The sequence below is a fragment of the Montipora capricornis genome, chromosome 6, assembly GCF_036669925.1.
Source record: "Montipora capricornis isolate CH-2021 chromosome 6, ASM3666992v2, whole genome shotgun sequence".
Lineage (NCBI taxonomy): Eukaryota > Metazoa > Cnidaria > Anthozoa > Scleractinia > Acroporidae > Montipora > Montipora capricornis.
The window spans coordinates 33,981,292-33,984,822 of NC_090888.1; the positions used below are offsets into that span (position 1 = coordinate 33,981,292).

General features: G+C 32.6%; 1 protein-coding gene across 1 annotated transcript in view; it reads right to left on the reverse strand.

Moving 5' to 3' along the window:
- LOC138050462 (uncharacterized) overlaps nt 1-1,132 on the reverse strand; it is a 2,591-nt gene extending 1,459 nt beyond the window's left edge. Inside the window, exon 1 of the mRNA XM_068896797.1 lies at nt 1-1,132. This exon is cut by the window's left edge and continues 1,459 nt beyond it. Within this exon, the coding sequence (XP_068752898.1) occupies nt 1-1,132 (1,132 nt within the window).
- Nucleotides 1,133-3,531: the final 2,399 nt, after the last annotated feature.

A 3,531-nucleotide genomic window follows, 5' to 3' on the forward strand; every position in this document is an offset into this window, starting at 1 on the left:
TGACATCTACTCGCTTTCTAATATTTTCCATTGTTTTTCCAAATACACTGTTATTCATAAGCTTGAAGAAGTCTTTCTCAAAAGCATTTTTGGCATTGGTTCTCTTCTGTGTGTTGAAATCAATGTATTCTTTCAACCATGGTGACTGATTGAACTCCAACACTCGATGGACTTTGGTTATTTTTAAACCAAGATCTGTGTATAATTGAAGGTTTCTGTAATGGAGTACGTATTTTTCTTTATTGCTTAATGTAGGTATCAGTTTATGAACTAAACCAGTTGATACATTAAATTTATCGGCTATTTCTTGGCAATAATTAGAAAGCATGTCTTTGTTGACTTTTACCTTTTCAGGTGCTAGTGGGTAGTCATTATGCAAATCATGTAGTTCTTTTGGATATGCTAGGTCTACTTCTAATATTGATCCTTTTTTGCTGTTCTCGCTGTATTTAGACAAATTTATGTTGTTGATTTGCTTTTCTGTCATCCATCTGAATCCACCAGTTGGTAGGTATTGTGACATAGCCCATCCATACAGATTGTTAGCATCAAGATACATGATATACTTTGAGGGCGCCTTCTCATCATATGTTTTCATGTATTTATTGTTTGCTTTTCCATACCGGTTGGCAATGTAACTTATTCCACCACGCATGCCCTTTTCGATGAATTGAAACATATCAATGTCAGTCATAAGCTCCAATTTAATGTCAGTCATCTTTAACATAGCATCCCAGGAAAGCCCTGGAGACGTGAAATAATGACAGGGGTCTAGTTTGTAGTATTGCAGACAGGTCTTTCGAAAGTTTTCGAATACATCTGCTAACAGAAGTATGTCGGATTTAAGATATAAGTCATGGTACTCGCCCATATTTTTCAGATTGAAAGTGTTCCATACATTTTTAGCATGTTTGTATTGATCATCTGTTATATCCTCATCATTTAATATACTGTAAAATTCTTCTTTTGGTGGTAGCTTTTCATTGAATTTATCAAAGCTATCCATGAAGTCGTATGGATATACTCCTTTTTGAGACATTAAATCAAGCTTTTTACCTTTGAATTTTCGAGAAGTATATATTAATGCTTCTTTTGGTAGGTTGCTCACCAGTTTGTCAAGACTTGAGCTCATAAATTGAAAACTATCAATAAAGGTCAGATGATTACCAAGCATGAAAGCCATATACTTTTCCATGTTATTAGGAATTGCATTTATATTCATTTGACACTTTTCGCCTTTCTTATTCGCGTATGTATGCTTTTTCACTATTTCACCGATCTCTTGCATTATAAAATGACTGTCATACCCACGGAGATTGTGAAATATGACTGGTATTTTCTCAGTTATTCGAAAGTTAAGATTGCAATCTTGGTGAGCTGATCCTCTGTATTTACCTGTGATATGGCAATGGTCTCTGACTCTCACATCATTTTCATTGTATTTTTTGTTGCAGATATGACATTCATCAGCTTTTTGAAATTCTTTTTCATCATCTTCAGTCATTCTCAATGGTTTATTGAAATGTTTTTTCATAATCTTCTTGCAGTATTTGACTTCATCCAGCATGGCTTCCATAAATTTGTAAACAGCTTTTTCACCTCTATAAATTTGTACTGGTTTTGTGTATTTATCATCATAACAACACACAACCTTATATCCATAACCACAGTCTGTGTGTCTCTGATGAGCCTCAGTGTATGATTTATCATCATTGGGTTGGCATCCATGTATTTTTTCAGTTATGGCTTCGAAATCTGCATATATTACAAATGGAACTGGTAGTTGTTTATGGAAATTATTGAATTTTAGTATGTTATCATCTTTTGTTGGCATTTTAATTGCTTGTGCTCCATTTAATTGGATACAGTTTTCTTTATGATTATTCAACACTCTTTCAGAAGTGAAATGCTGAAGACAATACATGCAAAAATGTTTTCTCTTTTCATGCTTTGTTATATCATACATGAACTTGTTGAAATCTTTGATTAATACATAGTGCTTGTTTTCATTTTCTGTTATAAGAAGCAGATTCATGCAATCTTCATACTTTTCTTTTGACACATAAATGGGATATTTTTGTTTGTTTTCATAACCGAAAACATTGATGTTAATTTCATTCTGCTTTTCTATTTTGTTGTACTGTTTGGTAGTCACTGGAAATTCAATTCCTGAATAATTCAAATTTTCAATGAATGCTTTATCTGATTTTTTTATTCTTTGAGGATCTTTGTCTTGGGGATTAAGATGTCTTATGTGGCACCACCTGAAGCATTCATTATCCTCATTTTCCATATTAATCAATCCTTTTGCACTGTGTTTGAGTTTATTTGGTAGTTTTATATAAGAAGATCCTTTCATTGGTTCATATTTCACTACATTGAGATAATGATTGTCAACAGATTGAACAGTCCAACCAGATCCCTCTGAAATCCAAACTGCAATCTTGTTTAGTATGACTTGTTTCAACAAAGACAAAGCCAGTTCGATTTGTGTGTCATTTGTTATTGTTTGTGGTTGACTGTTAAAATAAGCCGTTTTGATGATTTTTTCTTCTCGCCCTGTTTGCTTTTCAAATGTTACTCTAAGTGTTTCAATAAATTTCAGACCTTTCATTGATTTCAATATTTTTTCGATATGGATGGCAACAGCCTTTCTTGTATTTTGCAGTTGCATAAGTGGGTCTTTGCTGTTTTTAATGTTGATTTCATAAGACTTTGTAAACCCTTTTAAAGCTTTGTTCGTTTCTTGTATTATGGTCCTAGGCAATGGAATTGGTTGTTTGGTTCTAGGCGCTGGCACTGGTTTTTTGGTTCTTGGTGCTGGCACTGGTTTGTATCCATCTCGGAACTCTTGTTCATACTATAAGTCGAGATATTATTTTGCATAATATTCATCATAATATAACTATAGATAATAATTCTTTAAATAAAAATATGGTGCGTTTATAGTTCAACACATACGGGAAGTATGTATTTAACTTTTTTAAAAGAGAAGTGATATGAATAAATTAATTGCTGTTTTCATGTTTATCATAAATATAACCCGTATTATATGTGAATGAATTTTTGAAATGTTTCTTTGTTTTTAAATGGCAATGTTTGCCAGCAAGAGTGTAGTTTCTACCATTGTTGCATATTTGACAGTACCATTCTTTATGCAACATGTAGTCGGTTTTTATTTTTCTTCTTTCTTCATCAGTATAAAATCTTGGGCGGCCAACTGGTCTTTTTTCTTCCATATAATGTAACTATATATTTTTATTTATATATTTTCTTGCACCATTTTATGTGGAGCCAAAAAATTGCGATATCTTTTAAATTCTCTGAATAAAAAAGACATTTTACGGTCTGCAATTCTGAACACTCTTTCAATTTCTTCTTTTGGTATCCCAAGATCAAACGCTGATTGGATAATCACCATCTCTTTTGTTCTCACAAAATGCATGTACTGTGCGTTTTTCGCAATAATATCACAAATTTCTTCTGCAACTAACTTTCTCAAACATAAGGTTTTTACTACTTCCGTTCCTC